The following is a 25,605-nucleotide window of genomic DNA, read 5'->3' on the forward strand; positions in this document are numbered from 1 at the left end:
CACAAGATCAGGGGGCAGGTTGTTCAACCTTGCCCGTCTAAGAGCGAAGTCCAAAGTACGGAAAGTCCTCATCAGAGAACTCCTCTTTGCTGACGATGCTGCTTTAACATCTCACACTGAAGAATGCCTGCAGAGTCTCATCGACAGGTTTGCGTCTGCCTGCAATGAATTTGGCCTAACCATCAGCCTCAAGAAAACGAACATCATGGGGCAGGATGTCAGAAATGCTCCATCCATCAATATTGGCGACCACGCTCTGGAAGTGGTTCAAGAGTTCACCTACCTAGGCTCAACTATCACCAGTAACCTGTCTCTAGATGCAGAAATCAACAAGCGCATGGGTAAGGCTTCCACTGCTATGTTCAGACTGGCCAAGAGAGTGTGGGAAAATGGCGCACTGACACGGAACACAAAAGTCCGAGTGTATCAGGCCTGTGTCCTCAGTACCTTGCTCTACGGCAGCGAGGCCTGGACAACGTATGCCAGCCAAGAGCGACGTCTCAATTCATTCCATCTTCGCTGCCTTCGGAGAATACTTGGCATCAGGTGGCAGGACTATATCTCCAACACAGAAGTCCTTGAAGCGGCCAACATCCCCAGCTTATACACACTACTGAGTCAGCGGCGCTTGAGATGGCTTGGCCATGTGAGCCGCATGGAAGATGGCAGGATCCCCAAAGACACATTGTACAGCGAGCTCGCCACTGGTATCAGACCCACCGGCCGTCCATGTCTCCGTTATAAAGACGTCTGCAAACGCGACATGAAATCGTGTGACATTGATCACAAGTCGTGGGAGTCAGTTGCCAGCATTCGCCAGAGCTGGCGGGCAGCCATAAAGACAGGGCTAAATTGTGGCGAGTCGAAGAGACTTAGTAGTTGGCAGGAAAAAAGACAGAGGCGCAAGGGGAGAGCCAACTGTGCAACAGCCCCAACAAACAAATTTCTCTGCAGCACCTGTGGAAGAGCCTGTCACTCCAGAATTGGCCTTTATAGCCACTCCAGGCGCTGCTTCACAAACCACTGACCACCTCCAGGCGCGTATCCATTGTCTCTCGAGATAAGGAGGCCCAAAAGAACCTACATACTAAGCTTTTGTGACTCATGCACCAGAACACCTAGATCCCTCTGCACCTTTGAATTCTGCAGTCGTTCTCCGTTTAAGTAATACTTCGCTTTTTTATTCTTTCTGCCAAAGTGAACTTAATATTTTCCCACATATACTCCATCTGCCAGATTTTTACCCACTCACTCAACCTAGCTAAACAGTCTGCAACCTCCTTGTGTCATCTTCATAACATACTTTCCTACCTATCTGTCATCTGCAAATTTAGCTACCATGCCATCTCTCCCCTCATCTAAGTCATTGATATAAATTGTAAAACGCCAAGGTCCCAGCACAGACCCCTGCGGGACTCCACTTGTCACATCCTGCCAATCAGAAAAGGACCCATTTATGCATACACATTTCTGCCAGCCAGCCAATCTTCTATCCATGCTAATATGCTATCACCTACATCATGAGCGCCTACTCTGTGCAATAACCTTTTATGTGGCACCTTGTCAAATGCCTTCTGCAAATCCAAGTACAGTACGTCAAGGGGTGCCCCTTTGTCCACAGCACATTTTACTCCTTCAAAGAACTCCAATAAACTGGTTAAACATTATTTCCCTTGCACAAAACCATGCTGACTATTCCCTATTAGCTTGAGTTTTTTTTTAAGTGCCCAGCTATAGCCTCCTTAATGATCGATTGTAACACCTTCCCCACAGCAGAAGTCAAGCTAACTGGCCTTTAGTTACCAGTTTTCTGCCTCCCCCACCGCCCCCCCCCCCCCCCACCGCCCACCTTGAATAAAGGGGTTATATTTGCTGCTTTCCGTTCTGATGGAACCTTTCCAGAATCTAGCAAATTTTGAAAAATTACCAACTACTACCTCTTTAGCCACCTCTTTGAAGACCCTAGGAGAAAGCCCATCAGGACTAGGGGACTTGTCAGTCCACAGTTCCATCAGTTTCGTCAGTACCGCTTCCCTGATAATTGTAATTTCCTCAAGTTCCTCTCTTCCTTCCACCTCCTGATTAACAGCTATTACTGGAATTTTTTTGTATCCTCAACAGCGAAGACAGAAGCAAAATATTTGTTCATTTCATCTGCCATGTCATACGTCAAAAGAAAACAATTCAGTAGATTAAAACCGCTGAGACAACTTGAGAAGCAGCTGACACCTCTTTCCTCACCCTTACATGAAAAGCACAGGTGCTGCAGGCTTCTCTCAATTTATCTCATTATCTAACCAATTATGAAAAGTTGCATGAATTAAGCTCAGTTCCAAAAGTTCACTGCAGCATAGGAAAGTTGCAACTTCTTCATTCATACCACTTGATTATTTTAAAACCCAGTACCATCAATTCTCTTAGAGATTTAAGATAACAAATTAGCATTTCCAGAGGGTGCAGCATTAAAAACAAAGAATTTATGAGGAATCTCTTTTCTCAGTGGTGAGAATGTGGTACCTGCTGCCACATGGAGTGATAAATCTGCTGATGGTATCTGCTTCTAAGAGGAGGCTTCATGCACTCATGAGGGAGAAGGCAATAGAGGAATAAGGGGGCAGGATGGCAAGAGGTAATTACATACGAATTAGGAGAAGGCCACTCGGCCCTTTGAGCCAGCTCTGCCATTCAATAAGTTCACGGCTGAACTGATTACTCCACATTTCCACCTACCCCCGATAACCTTCCACCCCCTTGCTTATCAAGAATCTATCTACCTCTGCCTTAAAAACATTCAAAGACTCTGCTTCCACCACCTTTTGAGGAAGAGAATTCCAAAGACTCACGACCCTCAGAGAAAACATTTCTCCTCATCTGTGTCTTAAATGGGCAACCCCTTATTTTTAAATAGTGACCCCTAGTTCTAGATTCTCCCACAAGGGGAAACATCTTTTCCACACCCACAAGACCCCTTAGGATCTTACATGTTTCAATCAAGTCGCCTCTTGCTCTTCTAAATTCCAGTAGATGCAAGCCTAGCCTATCCAATCTTTCCTCATAAAAGATAGTCCGCTCATTCCAAGTATAAGTCGAGTAAACCTTCTCTGTACTGCCTCCAACGCATATACATCCTTCCTTAAATGAGACCAGTATTGTACACAGTACTCCATATGTGGTCTCACCAATGCCCTGTATAGCTGAAGCATAACCTCCCTACTTTTGTATTCAATTCCCCTCGCGATAAACGATAACATTCTATTCGCTTTCCCAATTACATGCTGTACCTGCATACTAACCTTTTGCGATTCATGCACTAGGACACCCAGATCCCTCTGCATCTCGAGCTCTGCAATCTCTCACCATTTAGACAATATGCTTTTTTACTCTTCCTGCCAAAGTGGACAATTTCCCACATTATACTTCATTTGCCAGGTCTTTGCCCACTTACTTAACCTATCTATATCCCTTTGTAGCCCCCTTATGTCCTCTTCACAAATTACTTTCCTACCTATCTTTGTGTCATCGGCAAATTTAGCAACCATACCTTTGGTTCCTTCATCCAAGTCATTTATATAAATTGTAAAAAGTGGAGGCCCAAGCACAGATTCCTGTAGCACACCACTCGTTACATCTTGCCAACCAGAAAATGACCCATTTATGCCAGTTTCCTGTTAGCTAACGAATCTTTTATCCACGCCAATATGTTACCCCCTACACAATGAGCTTTTATTTTCTGCAATAACCTTTGATGTTGCACCTTATCAAATGTCTTCTGGAAATCTAAGTACAATACATCCACCGGTTCCCCTTATCCACAGCATATGTAACCCCTTCAAAGAACTCCAATAAATTGGTTAAACATAGTTTCCCTTTCACAAGACCAAGTTGATTCTGCCTGATCACCTTGAATTTTTCTAAATGCCCTGCTATAATGTCTTTAATAGTAGCTAACATTTTCCCTAAGAATGCAATTAGAGTGGGAGAAAGCTTCTGCTTTGTATAAATACAGACAGATCAATTATGCCGAATGCCCTGTTTCTGTGCTGTAGATTATCTAATTTTACCTTCATTCCCTTACCAATTTGACAAAGATGGTAGATTATGAAATTAGGTAGTGCATTGGCTTAGTCTGGCACACAAATCAACCCAGACAAAATAAAGTTGATGTCTGCAGTTAAGGCTGTATCTTGATATTACTATCTAAAATTGTGACTGTAAAGTAGAAATCTATTGCAACAATGACCATCAAAAACACAAAATATGTGTGTCAAGGCTAAAAATGTTAGCCTTCCCATTGCTTCTACAGTTCAGACTACACTACCAAGCAACCACAGAGAAAATTACCGTAGGAGAGTCACAAATCAAATGAAAATTTAACTTTGACTGGGAAACTTAGTAATAAAATGAGCTTAAATTGTACACAGCAGCTAAGAAGTGTAATCTTAATAATGCTTAAAACAATTAAGAGTTACAATACACTTCTAATTTCCACTACCCCCTCCTGAGACAAACTGAATATTTGATGTATTAATATTAGAACAGCACATATTTCGCATTAACCTTACCAGCTGTTACATCACAGCGGAAGTTTATTATCGTCATTCGGCGGAATCCAGAACTGCAAGAATTGCCATCAGGGAATGTCAGTGTAAGATCACCATCTGAATACCTGGTGTACCAAAAAAATACTTGAATACACAGCCTAAAGAACATAGGTGTGTTAATTATGTTTAAAATTACAATAATATTTCCAAGCATGAAACAGACTATTTAACATAGCTGGCACACAGTTTAGAAAATACGTTTGTAACAAAGTGCAATTATTATACACATCAGAATTAGATCAACTAGTTTTTAGAAAAATGTTAATTATCCCTATAGCACAGACGCACCCCATGGGTCCATGAAAGGCTAATGTCAGTAGAGTTATACACCAATAGTCAATGACAGTTAACTTTGTTCAAGTACTGCAACTGCAAAAGTAAACAAAGTAAGACTGCAATTCAATGGCCAAAGAATAGCTTTTCATCCTAGATTCAAACTACCATAAACTCTAATAACAAAATATTATTCTGACCCAATCTTCTGCTATACACAAATTTAGGTGATTCTCCAATTTTACCTCATTACCCCATTCCTGGATGGACCTGATATGGTTCATATCAGAGGGTGAATTGCCAACTCCACACCACTACTTCTATCAAAGCACTAGTTATTCATCTCAGACTACCAACAGAGCCAATAGAAGTCACTGGTAATGTGATGGTATGGTGGATGTGGTAGAAAAAATAATGAATCACTTTTCCGCATGCACCAGTCTGAGCTGAATTTCACTGAACAGAGTTTTGTTCAGAATGGAATTCATTAATAAAACTACTCATCGCAGCTAAGCAGGGATGATTATATGGCCTGCCGCATATTTCTGAGCTCGGATTCCACAACTTTATTTCCCAAATTTGGCCCATAAAGGCTTGAATGAGCTTTAAAAAAAAGATTGCCAAAAGCAGGGTCTGCATGAACCAAAAACAGGAGACTTCAGTGAGGAATCAGCAAAGTAACATTGATCATCTGTTCAGAAAAATAACCACCTCTTCAATGTGTTGCCCATCATAAAGGTAGCTTCTCCAATTGAACCTTTAATGATTTGGTAGTTAGAACATAAGTAGGAGCAGGCTTAGGCCATTTGGCATTTGACCCCTTCAGCCTGCTTCAACATTCCATAAGATCATCGCTGATCTGATCGTGGCCTCAACTCCACTTTCCTACCTGACCCCTATAACCCTAGATTCCCCTGTAAATCAAAAATCTGTAATTCAGCCTTGATTATATTCAATAACCCAGTCGCCACTGCTCTCTGGGGAAGAGAATTCCAAAGATTAACAAACCTCAGAAGGCATATCTCCTCGTCTGTCTTAAATGGGAGACCCCTTATTTTGAAACTGTCAGTTCTAGATTTCCACGAGGGAAAACATCCGCTCAGCATCTACCCTGACAAGACCCCTCAGGATCTCATGTTTCAATAAGATTACCTTTCATTTTCTTTTATTAGTTTGTGGGGTGTAGGCATCACTGGCTAAGCCAGCATTTATTGCCCATCCCTAACTGCCCTCGAGAAGGTGGTGGTGAGCTGCTTCGAAACTCCAATGAATATAGGCCCAACCTGCTCAACCTTTCCTCGTAAGGCAACCCCTTCATCCCAGGAAACAGCCTAGTGAACCTTTTCTGAACTACCTCCAATGTAAGTATACCCCTCTTTAAGTAAAGAAACAAAACTCCACGCAGTACTCTCACCAACATCCTGTACAGTTGTAGCAAAAGATAGTTTGGTGAGCTAGGGTTTAAATTAAAATGCAGAATCTCAAGTTAATAATCTCAGGATTACTACCTGAGCCATGTGCAAACTGGGATAGGGACAAACAGATTAGAGGGTTAAACGCGTAGATGAAAGTGATATGGGAGACAGGCATTTCAATTCACAGGGCATTGGCAGCAGTTCTGGGGAAAAGGGATTCATTGGGAATGGCTCCACTGCCCTGGCAAATCAAATAACTAGGGCAGTAGATAGTGCTTTAACCTAATTTTGGGGGGTGGGGAAGAGAAAGGAAAGGGTTCAGTTAGGATTAATTTAAGACTAAAGAGAAGAGCGGTGATTTGTGTAAAAACAAGCAGCGTCAGGAAGGGCCAGAGTATTTAATAAAGGGTTCATTAGGGGAAGATAATAGCTAAAATTAAAGGCACTTTATCTGAATGATAGATGAATTAATGGCACAAATTGAGTTTAACAGGTTTGATTTGCTAGCCATTACTGAGACGTGGTTGCAGGGTGACCAAGATTGGGAACTAAATATTCCGAAATACTTGACTTTTAGAAAAGATAGGCAAAACAGAAAAAGGAGGGGCAGCCTTGATAATAAATGAGGAGATAAAAACAGTAGTGACAAAGGACCTTAGCTCAGAAAAAAAAATCAAGATATAGAATCAGAATGGGAGTTGTTTATAGGCCCCCTACTGGTAATTAGAGTTATACAGAGTATGAATCAGGAAATTAGGGAAGCATATAACAAGGATAATGCAATAACTGAGGGATTTTAATCTTCATATAGACTAAGCAAGGTGAAGTGGCAAAAAGTAGTTTGGAGTACGAGTTCATGGAATACATTCAAGACCATTTTCTATAATAATTCGTCAAGGAACCAATGAGGGGATAGACTATTTTTGATCTAGTGTTCTGTAATGAAACAGGGCTAATTATTAAACTTATATCAAACGATCCTCTTGGGAAGACTGATCATACAATAACATTTCATAATTATATCTCAAACTAAATAAGATGGAGACTAGGGTCCTAAATTTAATCAAAAGCCAATTGCATAGGTATGAGGGGACAGTTTGTCAAGGTAAATTGGGAAATTAGATTAAAAATGACAGAAGATAAGCAATGACCAACATTTAAAAAAAATATAGAATTCTCAATGCATACACATTTCATGAGGAATGAAAACACCATGGAAAAAGTAACCCAACCCTGGCTAACTAGAAGTATAGTATTAGAATACAAGAGAAGGATTTCAATTTGCCAAAATGAATAGTAAGCATGTTAATTGGGAGGGCCTCTTATAAATCAAAAGATGAGCAGTAAGTTAATAGAGGGAGAAAATATAAGTGTAAACTAGTAAGAAATATCAAAGCAGACGGCAAGAGCTTCTACAAGTATGTAGAAAAGGAAGAGATTAGCAAAACAAAGTGGATCCATTAGAGTTGGAAACAGGAGAAATTATAATGGGGAATAAGAAAATAGCAGCGTCAAAACAAATATTGTCTAAATTGTCTTCAGAGCAGAAGACACAAAAAACATACCGGAAATAGTGGGGAACTAAAGATCTAATGAGAGTGAGGAACTTAAAAATAATTTTTAAAAATACCGGAAAAATTAAATGGAACGAAAAGCCACCAAGTTCCCTGGACTCAATGGCCCATATCCTTGGGTTTTAAAAGAGGTAGCTACAAAGATACTGGATGCATTGGTTTTGATTTTCTAGAAATCTAGATTCTAGAACATTTCCATGGATTGGAAGGTAGCAAATCTAACCCTGCTATTCAAGAAAGGTGGGAGAGAGAAAGCAGGGAACTACAATAGTAGGTGAAACGCTAGAATCTATTATTGGGGACTTGGTATTGAGGCACTTAGAAAAACATTAGGACGAGTCCACACTTTTATCAAAAGGAAATCATGTTTGACAAATCAGTTAGAGTTCTTTTGAGGGTGTAACTAGCAGGGTAGATAAGTAACTTGGAGGTAGTATATTTGGATTTTCAAAAGGCATTTGATAAGGTGCCCCCGAAGAGTTTGTACACAAAGTTAGAACTCACGAGATTGGGCGTATTATATTAGCATGGATTGAGGATTGGTTAACATAAAAATGGAGAGTAGGAATAAATGGGTCATTGAGTTAGTATGTTGATAGGACAATGAATAACTTCAAGAGCTTGCTTCCATGGCAGATATTACCAAGTACCTAAACTCACTCAACTGAAAAATGCAGAGGCACAACCAGATAGTGACAGAATACTATTACAACATTCGGACCTTAAGAGACGAAGCTTCAGCTGTGGGATAAACATCTTTCCCACCCTTAAATCACTGTTGGAACTCAAATATGATGGTGCCATGAAATGGTACATGGGCAAAATTGCTGAACTACAAAAAGGAATTTTAAGACGATTCTGTGAATTCAGGAACTGTGAAGAGTTTGCAATTTTCAGCATACCATTTTCTATCAATATGCAGAATATACCCAGAGAAGCCCCAAAATGAAACTGCAGTACACCAAACAAGATTTTTCAATATGTGTGTTAGTTTTATCAATGCACAGCCATAAATTATCCCAACCAGAGGTCCTTTATATCAAATTCTTTCCATGTCTGGGACACAGCTGTGTGTAACAAGTATTTCCAATTCCATTCCCTCATCATCCCCATGCTCGCTGATAGACTTTGCTGAACCTGGTGCCAGCCTTTCTTTTAAAATTCTCAACCTTGTGTCCAAATCCCTCCATGGTCTTATCCCCATCTATCTCTGAAACCTTCCTCAGCACTATGACCCACTGAGAACTCTGCATTCCTCTAAATCTGGTCTCCTGTGCATCCCCAATTTCCTTTGGCCCTCCACTACAGATGTGCCTTTAATTGTCTAGGCCCCTAGGTCTGGAAACCCCTCCTTAAATTTTTCTGTCTCTCCAGGTTGCTCTCTCCTCCTTTAAGACTCTCATTAAAATCCACCTCTTTGGCTAAGCTTTTGGTGAACCGTTCTAATGTTCTTGTGGCTCAGTCAATTTTGTTTAACAACGCTCCTGTGAAGCACCTTGGGACATTTTACCACATTAAATGAGTTTTATAAATTCTTTTGGGCCTCCTTATCTCGAGAGACAATGGATACGCGCCTGGAGGTGGTCAGTGGTTTGTGAAGCAGCGCCTGGAGTGGCTATAAAGGCCAATTCTGGAGTAACAGGCTCTTCCACAGGTGCTGCAGAGAAATTTGTTTGTTGGGGCTGTTGGACAGTTGGCTCTCCCCTTGCGCCTCTGTCTTTTTTCCTGCCAACTACTAAGTCTCTTCGACTCGCCACAATTTAGCCCTGTCTTTATGGCTGCCCGCCAGCTCTGGCGAATGCTGGCAACTGACTCCCACGACTTGTGATCAATGTCACACGATTTCATGTCGCGTTTGCAGACGTCTTTATAACGGAGACATGGACGGCCGGTGGGTCTGATACCAGTGGCGAGCTCGCTGTACAATGTGTCTTTGGGGATCCTGCCATCTTCCATGCGGCTCACATGGCCAAGCCATCTCAAGCGCCGCTGACTCAGTAGTGTGTATAAGCTGGGGATGTTGGCCGCTTCAAGGACTTCTGTGTTGGAGATATAGTCCTGCCACCTGATGCCAAGTATTCTCCGAAGGCAGCGAAGATGGAATGAATTGAGACGTCGCTCTTGGCTGGCATACGTTGTCCAGGCCTCGCTGCCGTAGAGCAAGGTACTGAGGACACAGGCCTGATACACTCGGACTTTTGTGTTCCGTGTCAGTGCGCCATTTTCCCACACTCTCTTGGCCAGTCTGAACATAGCAGTGGAAGCCTTACCCATACGCTTGTTGATTTCTGCATCTAGAGACAGGTTACTGGTGATAGTTGAGCCTAGGTAGGTGAACTCTTGAACCACTTCCAGAGCGTGGTCGCCAATATTGATGGATGGAGCATTTCTGACATCCTGCCCCATGATGTTCGTTTTCTTGAGGCTGATGGTTAGGCCAAATTCATTGCAGGCAGACGCAAACCTGTCGATGAGACTCTGCAGGCATTCTTCAGTGTGAGATGTTAAAGCAGCATCGTCAGCAAAGAGGAGTTCTCTGATGAGCACTTTCCGTACTTTGGACTTCGCTCTTAGACGGGCAAGGTTGAACAACCTGCCCCCTGATCTTGTGTGGAGGAAAATTCCTTCTTCAGAGGATTTGAACGCATGTGAAAGCAGCAGGGAGAAGAAAATCCCAAAAAGTGTGGGTGCGAGAACACAGCCCTGTTTCACACCACTCAGGATAGGAAAGGGCTCTGATGAGGAGCCACCATGTTGAATTGTGCCTTTCATATTGTCATGGAATGAGGTGATGATACTTAGTAGCTTTGGTGGACATCCGATCTTTTCTAGTAGTCTGAAGAGACCACGTCTGCTGACGAGGTCAAAGGCTTTGGTGAGATCAATGAAAGCAATGTAGAGGGGCATCTGCTGTTCGCGGCATTTCTCCTGTATCTGACGAAGGGAGAACAGCATGTCAATAGTCGATCTCTCTGCACGAAAGCCACACTGTGCCTCAGGGTAGACACGCTCGGCCAGCTTCTGGAGCCTGTTCAGAGCGACTCGAGCAAAGACTTTCCCCACTATGCTGAGCAGGGAGATTCCACGGTAGTTGTTGCAGTCACCGCGGTCACCTTTGTTTTTATAGAGGGTGATGATGTTGGCATCGCGCATGTCCTGGGGTACTGCTCCCTCGTCCCAGCACAGGCATAGCAGTTCATGTAGTGCTGAGAGTATAGCAGGCTTGGCACTCTTGATTATTTCAGGGGTAATGCTGTCCTTCCCAGGGGCTTTTCCGCTGGCTAGGGAATCAATGGCATCACTGAGTTCCGATTTGGTTGGCTGTATGTCCAGCTCATCCATGACTGGTAGAGGCTGGGCTGCATTGAGGGCAGTCTCAGTGACAGCATTCTCCCTGGAGTACAGTTCTAGGTAGTGCTCAACCCAGCGGTCCATCTGTTTGCGTTGGTCAGTGATTATGTCCCCCGATTTAGATTTGAGGGGGGTGATCTTCTTGATGGTTGGCCCAAGAGCTCTCTTCATGCCATCATACATTCCTCTGATGTTTCCGGTGTCTGAGGCCAGCTGAATATGACTGCATAGGTGTTGCCAGTAGTCGTTTGCGCAACGCCTAGCTGTTCTTTGTGCAGTACTTCTGGCTGCTTTAAGTGCTGCGGATGTTAAATCGCTGGGGGCTTTCTTGTAGTTCAAAAGTGCAATGCGCTTAGCGGCTATGACAGGTTCCAGCTCTTCATTATGAGATTGAAACCAGTCTGCATTTCTCTTCGCACTTTTGCCGTAGGTGGTCAAAGCTGACTCATAGATGGCGTCTCTGATGTGGGCCCACTTGGTCTCAGCATCCCCTGTGGGAGTGTTTTGAAGGGCTGTTACAAGTGAATTTAGAAATTTTTGTAACAGCTGTGGGTGAGAAATTCTGCTCGTGTTGATGCGCGGGTGGCCCTTCTGCTTGGAATGATGCAACTTCTTTGGTCTGAGTCTAACCTTGCTGCACACCAGGGAGTGGTCGGTGTCGCAGTCCGCACTGTGGAAGCTGCGTGTGATTTGAACACTGTTTAAGGCGGCTCGCCTTGTGACAATGAGGTCTAGCTGGTGCCAACGACGTGATCTTGGGTGCCTCCATGAAACCTGGTGACAGGGTTTAGTGTGAAAGAACGAGTTGGTGATGCAGAGGTTATGATAGGTACACAACTCAAGCAGTCTCTGCCCGTTCTCATTCATCCTTCCAACGCCATAGCGCCCAAGGCAGGAGGGCCATGAGTCATGGTCGGCCCCAACCCTGGCATTAAAGTCCCCCAGCAGGAATAGGTGTTCGGTGTTGGGGATGCTGCTAATGATGTTATGGAGTTGTTCATAGAACTGGTCTTTAGCTTCAGGTGCGGAACAGAGTGTTGGAGCATAGATGCTGAGTAGGTGTACTGGACCAGAGGTGGTGAGCAGTCGGATGGACAGTATGCGTTCCGAGCCATTTGAGGGAGGCTCTATCATGCTGAGCAAGGAGTTTCTGATGGCGAAGCCCACTCCATGCTGTCTTGGTTCTTCAGGATCCCTGCCCTGCCAGAAGAAGGTGTAGTCTTGCTCTGCTAGAGAGCCACTCGCGGGGAGGCGAGTCTCCTGAAGTGCTGCAATGTCCACATTGAGTCTACTGAGCTCGTTGTTAATGATGGCGGTCTTCCGAGAATCGTTGATTTGTGTAAGGTCTTCCGACAGGCCAGGACACATAGTTCTGACGTTCCAGCTTGCAAAGCGAAGGGCTGGTACCTTCTTTCCTTTTTTCATGTTGTTTGGTGCGGTGTATCAGTCCACCTTTCGGGCAATGACCCTGAGCTCCAAGCACCCATTGAAGCAGGCAGACTGTGGCGGGACAGAACCTTATTGACCGGGGGCTGCCCGGTTTGAGGCGGGCGGTAGCTGTCCAGTGAGGTGCAATGACCTCTCCCACCGACAAAGGCAACCCGTGGCGCCCAGTTTCTACGCCAATTTATCTGGACTTATAACCCGTAACTGCTGCCTTCCGTGTTGTTTCAGTCGCTGTGAGGCAACTATGGAGTGACCTCTCCATGGCGCATGCCTGGGCAAATTTATGGAGGTTGAGAGTTGCCCAGTCGTCAAAACCCCCCTCTCGGCCTTTCTGGTGGGGTCCAAAGGAGTGCAGGACACGACGTTTGGCACCAGTATGGCTGCAGGAACTGCCGGAAACATGCCAAAGGTGACACATGACCGCCTACGGGGTTCCGCTCCGGATTTTCTGTTAGGGTTTACTCCCTTAGCCTTGGTCTCTCCCGAGACGCCCACAAGGCAGTGGGGTTGTTGGGGCCCCTACACAGGTGTAGGATGGTGCCGGTGGGAGGAGGGGATGCAAGGGGGAGGGGTAGAGGGAGGAGGGGGGGGTGCAGGGGAAGGGGGTGCGGGGTGAAGATGGTGCGAGGGGGGGGCGGGCTGGGACTTATAAATGGACATTTATAAGTTTTATAAATGCAACTTATCAAACTGCAGTATGACACTTAAAGAATGTTTTCCAATATTGATGGGTACCAAATTATCCCAACATGAGGTCCTTTGGAACAAGAACTTTCCCCCCATGTTTGGATCACGTCCATAGGGGAACAAGTATTCTCCATTATGAGTATTAACAAATCTAAAGACATTCTCAATTTTGTGACACAAACCAGAACTTGATGTTCACTACAAATGTTGATTAAATGATTCAAGAAAGAGGCATCAGGTATCAGGGAACAGCGGTTATAGTAAACAAAATTTGTGTTTTACATCAAGCACTTTAAGCTCAGGATGTCCCAGAGTGCTTTACTGGCAATAAAGTACTTTTAAAGTATAGTCACAGTTGCAATATAGGAAATAAAATCTAAATGGACATACCAATATGAAAACTTCATCCATTTCTATTTTAATAACTTTTGCTGAATGCCACCCACGCCAATTGCCAGGATCTCAGATCAGGCCCACCATCCTGATCTAAAGCAATTAAATAAAACAGCATGACTACATACCTGAGTGTCTGATTTTGATATCGTCCTGCAACCTTATGGAAAGGACCCTCTTTTTTAGTTTGACAAGACGCTATAAAACCCTTCTGGTCAATGCAGTCCCCAGCAATGACCGGTCCACACACGTTCAGATAATAGTAGTATTCATCAGTGGTGTCATCACTCTTCTTGGGGACAACAACATATGGTTTGCTAGAGTCTGGACACAAAACAATTTGAAGCATTTAACATGGGAGCAGGAATATATTTAAAACTATAGCACCTAAAAAAAGCCATTAAAATAAGCAAGATAGTGGTCAGCTTTCAATCCACTTGTTTAAACACAGCGGGCTGGATTTTGTTCCCAGCCCGATTTCAGGTTCTGTAGCAGTGGGGGTGGAGGATGCCGGAAAATCAAAGTGGTAGCAGTCACCACGGAACCTGACGTCGGGATTGTCGGGCCCAATCTCCCCGGTAGCGGCGAACCTCCATGATGGCCCCTCTGCGACAGGACCAGACTTAGCATATTTAAATAACACATTTTGCATGAATTAAAATATAAACTGTAGCAATCACCCCTTCAGTTCCCGCTCCTCAGCACGATGAGCTACACTCACACGCCTTCACTTTCCTATTCAGGGAAAGTAGGCGTCACCGAGGTGGGGAAGGAGGCAACTCTGCACTGTGTGTATGGGGGGTGGCAACTCTGCACTTGGTTGAACTGTTTGCAGGGCTGACAGCCTTTTAAAAAAATGGTGCCAGCATCTGCTTCCACATCAGCACAATTCAACAAAAATCGACCAATCCAATGCAAAAGATAGAGGAGTTTTAAGCACAAGTTATGTCCAGCATAAAGTTTCAACGATCTTTTATACGGATTTAAATAGAACTGCACTGGAAGGCTGCCCCTCCTACATAAGTGGCCACACACCTAAACTGAATTAACGGCATGGTGCATTTCATGAAATTATTAAACGATTCAGTATAATGTTTTTAAAAGTCATATTCAGTGATTTAAAATCAGATTACTCACAGGTGATGGACTGGATACTTAATGTTTACTTATTATGATCAACCCATTCTCATCTGTATTAACAAAACTGCACTAGCTTACCATAGTACAAAGAATATTTTTTAAAAGGAAGAAAATAATATTGTTAAGCTGCCCAACTGGTTCATGGGTGGAAATTTGAACCAAAACTTCACTTCAGAAACTAGCACAATTTCAAGCACAATCTGTGCATAGATTATGGACTGGGCCCAAAGCATACAATCTAACCTTCAATGCTAAAGTCAGAGTACTACGTAGAATTACACAGAATATACAGCAAAGAAACAGGCCATTCTGCCCAACCAGTCCATGCTGATGTTTATGCTCCACTTGAGCCTCCTCTCATTCTTCCTTGGCTAACCCTATCAGCATATCCTCTACTCCCTTCTCCCTCATATGCTCATCTAACTTTTTATCTCGAGCACTGCTGAGATAGCAAGCTCTGAATTTGCATGACCCTTTGGGTAAAGAAGTTTCTTCTGAATTCCCCATTTGATTGCTTGGTGACTATATTGTCTTGATGGCTTCTAGTATTGCTCTTCCCCACTGTCTACTCTAGTAAAACTTTCCATAACTTTAAAAACCTCTGTTAGATCACCCCACAACCTTCCCACTTCAAAAGAGATCCAGCCTGTTCATCCTTTGCTAATACAGATAACCTAACAGTTCTGGTATCATCCTTGTAAATCTGGTTTTCACCTTCACCTGTGTCTCTATATCCTTTGCAATATAAAGTGCTAGAACAGTACACAGTACTCCACATATGGTCCAACCAAGGTTCGATACAAGTTTAGCATAACCGCTCTCATCAATTCTGCCCCTCTAAAAATAAATGCTCTTGCTTAGTTTGTTTTTGTTATGGCATTGTTAATCTGCATCAGTACTTTTTCCTGATGTGTATTTGTACTCCTATATTTAGATTTTCCAAGTAATATGTGACCTCATTTTTAATTAAAAAATTATACCTCACACTTATTCATATTGAAATTCATTTGTCAAATGTATGTACATTCTACAAATTTATGTTGTCTTGTAATCTGTAGTGTCGACTATCCCTCCCAATTTGGTGTCGTCCGCAAATTTAAAAATTGTGTTTGATTCCACAGACTAAATCGTTAAGATAAATTGTGAACAGTGGTATCAGCACTGATCCTTGAGACCCTACTTCCCATCGTCTGCCACTCTGAACAGCTACTCTTTAACCCTACAAAGTGATTTGTCTTGCAGCTAGCTAACTATCTATTCTGCAACTTGTCCCGACTCTGCATGCTCTGACTTTATTAATCTGTTATGTGGCACCTTACGGAAGGTCTACTTCCATTGTCTACTCTGTAACCTCTTCAAAAAAATTCAATGAGGTTTGTTAAGCAAAACCTTTCCTTTTAAAATCCATGTTGACTATTCATTATAGTTTTGGTTTCGGACAATATGATAAAATTTTACATTAAATTTGAAAGTGATGTAGTTCAATCAAAAACTAGGGTCTTAAATCTAAACAAAGGAAACTATGAAGGTATGAGGGGCAAACTGGCTGTGGTAGATTGAGAAACTATCTTAAAAAGTATGACAGTAGACAGGCAATGGCTAGCATTTAAAGAATAGTTTATAACAAATTTACATTCCTTTGAGGCACAAAAACCCAGCAGGAAGGGTGATCCATCCAAAGCTAATAAGAGAAGTTAAAGATTACATTAGATCAAGGGAAGAGGCTTATAAAGTTGCCAAAAAAGTAGTAAGCTTGAGGATTGGGAGCATTTTAAAATTCAGCAAAGGAAGACCCAGAAACTGATAGAGAGCGAAAATAGAACATGAAAGTAAACTAGCGAGAAACAAAAACTGACTGTAAAATCTTCCATAAGCATGTAAAAAGGAAAAGATTAGCAAAGACAAATGTGGGCCCACCGCAGGTAGAGACAGGAGAAGTTATAATGGAAAATGGCAGAGAAACTAAAATACTTTGTGTCTGTCTTCACGGGGGAAGATACAAAAAACCTTCCAGGAATACTAGAGAACCAACTGACTAGCGAGAATGGGGAACTAAAAGAAATCAGTATGTTAAAAATTAGCACTGGAGAAATTAATGGGACTGAAGGTTGATAAATCCCCTGGACCCGATGACCTATATCCCAGAGTGTTGAAAGAGGCGGCTGTAGAGATTGTGGGATCCATTGATCATCTTCTAAAATTCTCTAGATTCTGGAACACTCCTGACTTGTACCTTGTAGATGATGGGCAGGCATTGGGGAGTCAGGAGGTGAGTTACTCGCCTCAGGGTTCCTAGCCTCTGACCTGCTCTTGTAGCCACGGTATTTATATGGCTACTCCAGTTCAGTTTCTGGTCAATGGTAGCCCCTAGGATGTTGATAGTGGGGGATTCAGCAATGTCAAGGGGAGATGTTTAGATTCTCTCTTGTTGGAGATGGTCATTGCCTAGCACTTAAGTGGCAAGTAATATTCGCGCCACACATCAGCCCAAGCCTGGATATTGTCCAAGTCTTGCTGCATTTCTACACGGACTGCTTCAGTATCTGAGAAGTTGTGAATGGTGAATATTGTGCAATCATCAGTGAACATCCCCACTTCTGAACTTATGATTAAAGGAAGGTCATTGATGAAGCAGTTGAAGATGTTTGGCCTAGGACACTACTCTGAAGAACTCCTGCAGTGATGTCCTGGAGCTGAGATAATTGACCTTTAACAACCACAAGCATCTTCCTTTGTGCTAGGTACGACTCGAACCAGCGGAGAGTTTTCCTCCCGATTCCCATTGAGTCCAGTTTTGCTAGGGCTCAGTGATGCCATACTCTGTCAAATGCTGTCTTGATGTCAAGGGCAGTCACTCTCACCTCAAGTTCAACTCTTTTATCCATGTTTGAACCAAGGCTGTAATGAGGTCAGCAGCTGAGTGGCCCCGGCAGAACCCAAACTGAGCATCTCTGAACAGCTAATTGGTTCATTAGTCTTTAGTTTGTTTTTTTTCCAAAAACAGATTATATTTTTCCTGGGCTCTGCTGAACACCATTTTAAAGTTTCCCACTGCTGTTCTACATCATTGTTTGTCAAGATTGTTGTCCATTTTATTTTCCCAAGCTCCATTCTCAGTCCCTCAAAATCAGCTTTTCTTCATACTTTGTCATTCTTATGTCATCTTCACATATTATCCTATAGTCACTAGTGCCTAGATTTTCCCCTAGTTTTACTTCTCTCATTTTCTCTGGTTCATTCCCCATTACCAGATCTGTACACATTGTGGCAATTCCATTCCTTTAACCCCTTTACCAACCTCCTCTGGCCAATTAATTTCAGGGTAGTTAAAATCCCCCATGATTTTTTTGTCCCGATTCTTACTCATTTCCCTAATTTGTTTTCACATTTCTTCTTCCACCTCCCTTTCACTTTTAGGTGGTCTGCAGTCTACTATTTGAACAACTAATCCTTTTTAAAAAAAATATAATTCAACTATTCATGTGGATTCTGTCTTATTGATAGCCGTGTTACTTTTTCTACTTTGTTATCTCAGCTACTTCACCATCACCCCCCAATCTTTTTATATATGTTATAGCTTATAATGTTAATTCACAGTCCCAATTTTTCTGAAGCCATCTCTCCGTAATCCCACCATAACTGGCTCCTCAACATATTATTGCCTCCAGTTCACCCATTTTATTACGGACACTGGGCATTGCTGTACAGACAGTGTAACTTACTTTTAATAGCAGTTTCACTCATTTTTAACAATCCTTTTACACTTCTGTTTAATAACTATTAATTCCCTGACCATTTGTCCTCCCTTAGTTTAGTCCGCCTCATACTCTCCTTTCTTGTTTCATTCATATTTAAGTTGGTTCCATTTCTTACATATCTTTCATCCATGTTGTCCTACTAGATTAATGCCTTTGCCACCCCTCCATTTGCCTTTTATGCTATGAATCTGATCTCACTTGGTTCAAATTAAGCCTGTCCCATCATTTCAGCTCCTTCTGGTCACAGTACTGGTACCAGTGTCCCATGAAAAGAAACCTCTCTTTCCTTCAAGTACTGAACTCAAAATCCAGCAACCCCTCATCCTTCAATCTAATTTTAGTGCACTGTACAGATTTTTTGATAACTCCATTATGGTTTCAATTAAAAACTAGAGGTGTTACAAAAACATCTTAAAATGGCTATATCAACCTATTGAAAGCACAGACAACACTGAGCTTCCCTAAGACATGGTGAGCTGTACAACAGAGACAAGGAAAGGCCCGGTTTCAATTTCTGTGGATGCCACAGTTATCCTCATCCACCCTGAGCAGCGAAAGAGGAAAAGGGAGAAAAGCAATGACTCCACCTCAAATCACTAATCAATGACTCCTGCTGCATATACATGTGTGGGGATTTCAGCAAGAGTAGAACCGGGCTTGCCAACACCCCCACACATGGACGCAGCACTCGCTTTTAAGTTCACACATAAATAACGGTCACTTACTCGAGGTAGAAAGGGGTGACTAGCACCAGACCAATAAGGAATGCATTCAACCCCTTTCCTACCCTCATGTACATGTCGTAATCTCAGATTTAAATCTACACTGTTCATGAAAGACCTTGCTTTTTTTTTTAAAAAAGGATAGAGATTTGGTGGTGAAAGTATGATGAATCTGAAACAACAATTTTAGACAGTTCCAGAAAGTAACCTGCTTATGCAATGGTTTCAATTAAATATAGGCTCCTTAAAAATTTGAAACTCTTCCCAAAACAACCAGTAGAATAATTTACAGCCTACATTTTTTTTCACTGCTCTAGACACCCAAAGTTATGCCAGCTATTCTGCTACATTGTCTGTGATGATGCATTTAATTGTAACAAAAGCTTATTTTTCTCACCAGTCATTTTGAGGGGAGTTAGATCAATGGAGATGTCATGCTGGTCACTCGTAAGCTTGCAGCTATGACTTTCTAGGTAATCTCTGGGACAGGCATATTCGGTAACCCATTCAATTTCATAGCGGCAGTTAGTACTGGCTATCATCTTGGGCTCTGTGCCCTATTAAAACAAAAGGATATTTCTATTAGTACATTTTAAGAAAATCAAAAATGCTAATTCTACAGAAGGTCGTCATGCTTGAAATAGTTGTAAACATAAGATGTTTTTATATACATAAGCTACAAACCAAATTTTAATATCAATCCTAACAAAAATTTAAAACAGGCCCACATTTAGTCAGTTCATTATAAAGGAACATAGGTCTTAACTTCTCTCAAATTCAGAAATGACAACCTTAGTAATGAATATTAAAAACTCTAAAAATTCAAATTAGAGTGAAGAGATGGAAGAAAATGTGCCATCTAAAGCAACAAATTTAGTGGATATCCAACATGAAAGGGACTCTCTAGGGACCAAATTGGTGGATGATCGAGGTTCCACTGGATCATAACATTCGTTCTTTATTTAAGGTGACTGCAGCTTCATCTTTTGCACAGTATTAAACTGGTAGTAGCAATTTAAGCAAATGTTCACTTCTTCCTCCACATAGTCATAGCTAACACTCTGTTCTGCTTTAGCGCTCAAAGGAAACCATCCATCACGTGAGTTTCTGTGGGTCAAAATGACTTTCTGACAACCTTGACACATGCAAAAAGTCTACTGGACAGATCAGAAACATGGATTACTGGAGAAACGATTTCGAAGGTTCCACTGTACTCTCTTCACTGTCAAATGCTATCTTGGATAGACTGGCTTTGGTACAGCAATGCTATTGCAGTCCTCAAAAATGGTTAAAAATTAGATTTGCTTACCATTAAGGCAAATAGGCAACAAAATCAACAATGCAAATAATGAAGCAGAACAGAGGAAGCAGGTAGTTTCCACCACCAATACAGATTGAAGTGCAAATGGCTTTTGAAATGAATACTGTAGAATTTAAATTTAGTTTGCAAAAAATTCACAATTTTTGATGCCAGGATTTAATATCTGCATATTATATAGTGTACATTATATCTCAATTTGAAAGGATAAATAATTTAACTAAATAAAGGTTGCCTTCTATAGAAACAACATAGGAAGCATAAGATTAAAACAAATTTAAATTAAAGGGAGGGATCAGGTGAAGGGAAGTTTAGAAATCTAAAGAGAAAAGTTGAAGCAATACAGCAATGTAGCAATTTGAGTGAAGACAAGTAAAGTGAGACAGGAAGAGACAGAGTTTAACATAAATAGCACATCAGCGAATAAAGTCCATGCAAAGAATTGTGGTTTAAAATAAATAAAATGAAGGCTTTTATGAATGCTTCATGCATCCAGATAAAGATGGACAGACCAACTGGGCAAATAGCAGTAAACATGTTGATCTAAATCACCATTACAAAGACATGGGTCAGGATTTTCATCCAGATATGATGGCGGGAACGAAGGTGGGCAGGTGTATAATTTAGTGCCGCCGACCCGTGCGCCAGTACCATCACACCCAAGCCATTTCTTGCAGGCCAGATCAGGGGCGGAATGGCTACCCATCTGCAAGTGAAAGGTAGCTTAAGAATTAAAAGTCCAATTATGACCAATGATAAGAGGTCAACTAGAATTTTCCAGTCGGCCTGTGGGCCTCTCCGGAGCCTTGGGAGCACAGCAGCTGCCTGGAGACAGCCTCCTGGCACCAGATCAGTGAGCCAGCACTCCAGGCTGACTCTGAGGCGCAACCCCCCACCCCCTGCCCCACCTCGTTATAACTCTGGCCAAAGGCCGCCCTGTGGAGGAATCTGGCTGCTGTGGCCTTTTCTTCCAAAAATTTTAAAATTGGCCTTCCAGTTTCTTGAGCCTGCCTGTCACCCTTAATTGGATAACGAGTGTGCCCTTTGGTCACTAATTGGCCATTCTAGGTAAAAACAGATATCTGGTTGCTGCTCCCAACAGTGCAGGTCAGGACCTGCATTTGACCCAAATAGCGGGATCCTGATCCAAAATGCAAAATCCTGTTCATAATTGCTAGATGACCAAGGTTAGGAAATAAATATTCCAGGATACACAAAATTTCGAAAGACAGACAGAATGAAAAAGAGCGAGGAATAGCCATCACATAAAAAGATGACAGACAGTAGTAAGAAAGGGTCTTGGCGGATAAGATCAGAAAATAGAATCAGTATTGGTGGAGATTAGACACAAGGGTCAGAAAATGCTGTCTGAAGCAGTTTAGCAGCCCCCTAACAGTAGTTATACTACAGCATGTATTAATTCAAAAATATATCGGTTATAGAAAACATTTGAGCTTGTTACAAAGGCAATGTAATAATCTTCATATAGACTGGACAAATCAAATTTGCAAAGATAGTCCAGCAGTTGAGTTTGTAGAATGCTTTTGCAACAGTTTCCTGGAGCAATACATTGCAGAACCAACTAGGGATAAAGCTATTTTAGATACAGCATTGTGTAACGAGGCAGGGTTAATTAGTAATCTCAAAGTAAAAGCTGCTCTGGGAAAAGTGATAATACAATTTAATTCCAAATTAAGTTTGAGAGCAACATATTTGAATCCAAAACAAGAAACTTAAACAAACTGCCCAGGTATTGGGGACAGCTGGCTAAGGTTGAGTTAATAGACTAAAAGGTATGCAAGTAAATAAGAGGACAGAAGGAGGCTACAAAGGGATACAGATAGGTTAAGTGAGTGGCCAAAAATCTGGCAAATGGAGTATAATGTGGGAAAATGTGAAATTGTTCACTTTGGCAGGAAGAATAAAAAAGCATATTATCAAAATGGTGAGAGACTGCAAAGCTATGAGATGCAGAGGGATCTAGGTGTCCCAGTGCATGAAACGCAAAAGGTTAGTAAGTAGGTACAGCAAGTAATTAGGAAAGCTAATAGAATGTTATCAGTTATTGAGAGGGGAATTGAATACAAAAGTAGGGAGGTTATGCTTCAGTTATACAGGACATTGGTGAGACCACATCTAGAGTACTGTGTACAGTATTGGTCTCCTTATTTATGGGAGTATGTAAATGCGTTGTAAGTTCAGAGAAGGTTTACTAGGCCAATACCTGGAATGGGCGGGTTATCTTATGAGGAAAGGTTGGACAGGCTAGGCTTGTATCCGCTGGAATTTAGAAGAGTAAGAGGCGGCTTGATTGAAACATATAAGATCCTGAGGGGTCTTGACAGGCTGGATGGGGATAGGATGTTTCCTCTTGTGGGTGAATCTAGAACTAGCGATTACTGTTTAAAAATAAGAGGTCGCCCATTTAAGACAGATGAGGAGAAATGTTTTCTGAGGGCCATGAGTCTTTGGAACTCTTCCTCAAAAGGCAGTGGAAGCAGAGTCTTTGAATATTTTTAAGGCAGAGGTAGATAGATTCTTGATAAGCAAGGAGGTGAAAGGTTATCGGGAATGTGGAGTTGAGGTTACAATCCGATCAGCCATGATCTTGTTGAATGGCAGAGCAGGCTCAAGGGACCAAGTGGCCATTCTCCTGCTCCTAATTCGTATGCTCGTAAACAGTGGGAAACATTTAAAAGAAACAAATCAAAATGTTCAAAGATACATTCCATTAAAACGCAAAAAAACTCAGCAAGCAAGATACATCTGTGACTTAATAGGTATGTTAAAGATAGTATTAGCTTATGAGACGAGGCTTATAATATTACTATTAATAGAAGCCTGAGAATTGGAAGAGTTCAGAAACCAGGAAACGATAACCAAAAAGTTGATAAAAGGAGAAAAATAGACTACAAATAAATTATCCAGGAATATAAAAACATTGCAAGAGCTTTTACAAATATATAAAAAAAGAGAAAGGAAATGTCATCCCTTGGAGGCAGAGACAGGAGAAATCATGAGGGATGGCAGAGAAGTTGCACAAATATTTTATGTCTGTTTGCACAGTAGAAGACACAAATTACATACCAGAAATGAGAGATAAGCAAGGGACTTAAAAAGAGCAAGAAACTCAAGGTAATTAATATCAGCAGAGAAAAAAATTAGACAAACTTCAGGAACGAAAAGCTAACAAATCCCCAGAACCTGATGGCCTACATCCGAGGGTTCTAAAAGAGGTAGCTGCAGAGACAGTGGATGCACTGGTTATGATTTTCCAAAATTCCCTAGATTGTAGAATAGTCCTGGCATATTGGAAATTAGCAAATGTAACACTGCTATTCACGGGGGGGGGGGGGGGGGGGGGAAGAGAGAGGGGGGGCGCACACGAGAGGGGAACTACAGGTCAGTTAGTCTGACATCAGTTGTCAGGAAAATGCTAGAATCTATTGTTATGGAACTCTCAACAATTCACGTAAAAAAAAAAATCATAGTATGATCAGACAGTCAACATGGTTTAATGAAAGAAATCATGTTTGACGAATTTTAGTTTTTTGAGGATGTAACCAGTAGGATAGACAAGGGGACAGTAGTATACTTGGATTTCCAAAAGGCATTTGATAAGGTGCCATGCAAAGGACACGGGCTCACGGACTTGGAATAATAGATTCGCGTGGTTGGCGAACTGGTTAACAGACAGAAAGCAGAGAGTAAGAATAAACAGGGCATTTTCAAACTGATAAGCTATAACTAGTGAAGTGCTGCAAGGATCAGTGATGGGGCCTCAGTTATTTACAATATATACATCACTTAGACGAAAAGACTAAGTGCCCAAGTTCGCTGGATCAGAATGCAAGCTATGTGGAAGACACAAAGAGGCACAGAGATTATAGGCAGGTTAAGTGAGTGGGCAACAAAGTGGCAGATGAATTATGTTGGGAAGTGAGAGGTTATTCGCTTTGGTGGTAACAGAAAAGCAAAATGTCTTTTGAAAAAGCATGAAACTTTCAAATGTTGATTCTGAGAGAGACTTGGGTGTACTTGTACATGAAACATAGTAAACAATAAGGAGGGCAAATGACATGTTGGCCTTTATTGAGGGGGGATTGGAATACAAGAATGAAGTCGTCGTGCTAAAACTGTATAGCGTTTGGTGGGACCACACCTGGAGTATTGTGCACAGTTTTGGTCTCCGTGTTTAAGAAAGGATATACTTGCATTGGAGGCTGTACAGCAAAGGGTCACTAGGTTGGTTCCTGGGTTGGCCTATGATGAGAGACTGAATAAATTAGGCCTATATTCTCTGAAGTTTAGAAGAACGAGAGGTGATCTCATTAAAACATACAAGATTCTGAAAGGGCTTGATAGGGTCGACACTTGTTATTTCCAATAGTTGGGGAATCTAGAACATGAGGGCACAGTCGCAGGATAAGGGATCAATCATATGGGACTTAGACGAAGGGAAATTTCTTCACTCAGTGGGTTGTGAACCTTGGGAATTCTCTAGCCCCAGGGTTGTGGATACTCCATCCTTGAATATATTCAAGGCTAGGATAGGCAGATTTTTGATCTCTCAAGGAATCAAGGGCAATAGGGAGTGAGCAGCAAAGTGGAGTTGAGCCAGAAGATCAGCCATGATTGTATTAAATGGCAGAGCAGGCTTGAGGGTCAATTAAGTGCCAAAACGCTCAAAAAGGTAAGCTCACAAAACAGTCCTGGAGATATGTACCACTCTTTTACAACTTGTTGTCTGGGTATCAAATGAAAAATCTGACAGAAGGTAGATATTCTACTAAGGAAGCAGAATTGGGCAGATATCAAATAAGCCTAAAAAAAAGCAGCAACCACTATGAAAAAATCTATTACCAAAACCCTGCCTTCAACTTATGGAGGTTGAGTTGAGAGAAAGAAACAGAACTATCATCCCACC

General features: G+C 42.0%; 1 protein-coding gene across 1 annotated transcript in view; it reads right to left on the reverse strand.

The window, feature by feature from the left end:
- igf2r (insulin-like growth factor 2 receptor) overlaps positions 1-25,605 on the reverse strand; it is a 254,891-nt gene that overhangs the window by 151,715 nt on the left and 77,571 nt on the right. Inside the window, exons 8-10 of the mRNA XM_068044624.1 lie at positions 19,758-19,917; positions 13,869-14,064; positions 4,563-4,666 (exon numbers count right to left, since the gene is read on the reverse strand). Of these exons, the coding sequence (XP_067900725.1) occupies positions 4,563-4,666; positions 13,869-14,064; positions 19,758-19,917 (460 nt within the window). The remainder of the gene's footprint in view (positions 1-4,562; positions 4,667-13,868; positions 14,065-19,757; positions 19,918-25,605) is intronic.

The sequence above is a fragment of the Heterodontus francisci genome, chromosome 13 (genome assembly GCF_036365525.1).
Source record: "Heterodontus francisci isolate sHetFra1 chromosome 13, sHetFra1.hap1, whole genome shotgun sequence".
Classification (NCBI taxonomy): domain Eukaryota; kingdom Metazoa; phylum Chordata; class Chondrichthyes; order Heterodontiformes; family Heterodontidae; genus Heterodontus; species Heterodontus francisci.